General features: G+C 77.1%; 1 protein-coding gene across 1 annotated transcript in view; it reads right to left on the bottom strand.

The window, feature by feature from the left end:
- LOC119593839 (DNA-binding protein D-ETS-4-like) overlaps positions 1 to 279 on the bottom strand; it is a gene marked incomplete in the record, with an annotated part of 11,206 nt that overhangs the window by 4,368 nt on the left and 6,559 nt on the right. The window contains 1 exon segment of the mRNA XM_037942868.1: positions 42 to 277. Coding sequence (XP_037798796.1) covers positions 42 to 277 — 236 coding nt within the window.

Below are 279 nucleotides of genomic sequence, written 5' to 3'. Positions count from 1 at the left end.
CGTGCGTGCGCGTGTGCGTGACGAAGGCCGCTGACACTCACCCTCTGAGTCGTAGGCGTCGTCCTGCGGCGAATGGGCGGCCACCGAGGCGGCGTGGGCGGCGTGGGCGGCCTTCGGGCTGCCGGACTGCTGCTGCAGAAGGGCCGCCATGTCGAGGCAGGGCTCGTCCAGGTACACGGGGCCTGCGCTGGCCTGCTGCTGCGCCGCCGGGGGCGGGTGCGGGGCGGCGCCGGCCTGCTGCGGCTGGCCCACCGGGGCAGGCTGCAGGGGCGAGGGCGC

Source organism: Penaeus monodon, chromosome 32 (assembly GCF_015228065.2).
Source record: "Penaeus monodon isolate SGIC_2016 chromosome 32, NSTDA_Pmon_1, whole genome shotgun sequence".
Lineage (NCBI taxonomy): Eukaryota > Metazoa > Arthropoda > Malacostraca > Decapoda > Penaeidae > Penaeus > Penaeus monodon.
Note: the sequence above shows the minus strand (reverse complement) of the source record. Positions and strands in the feature narration are given on the sequence as shown.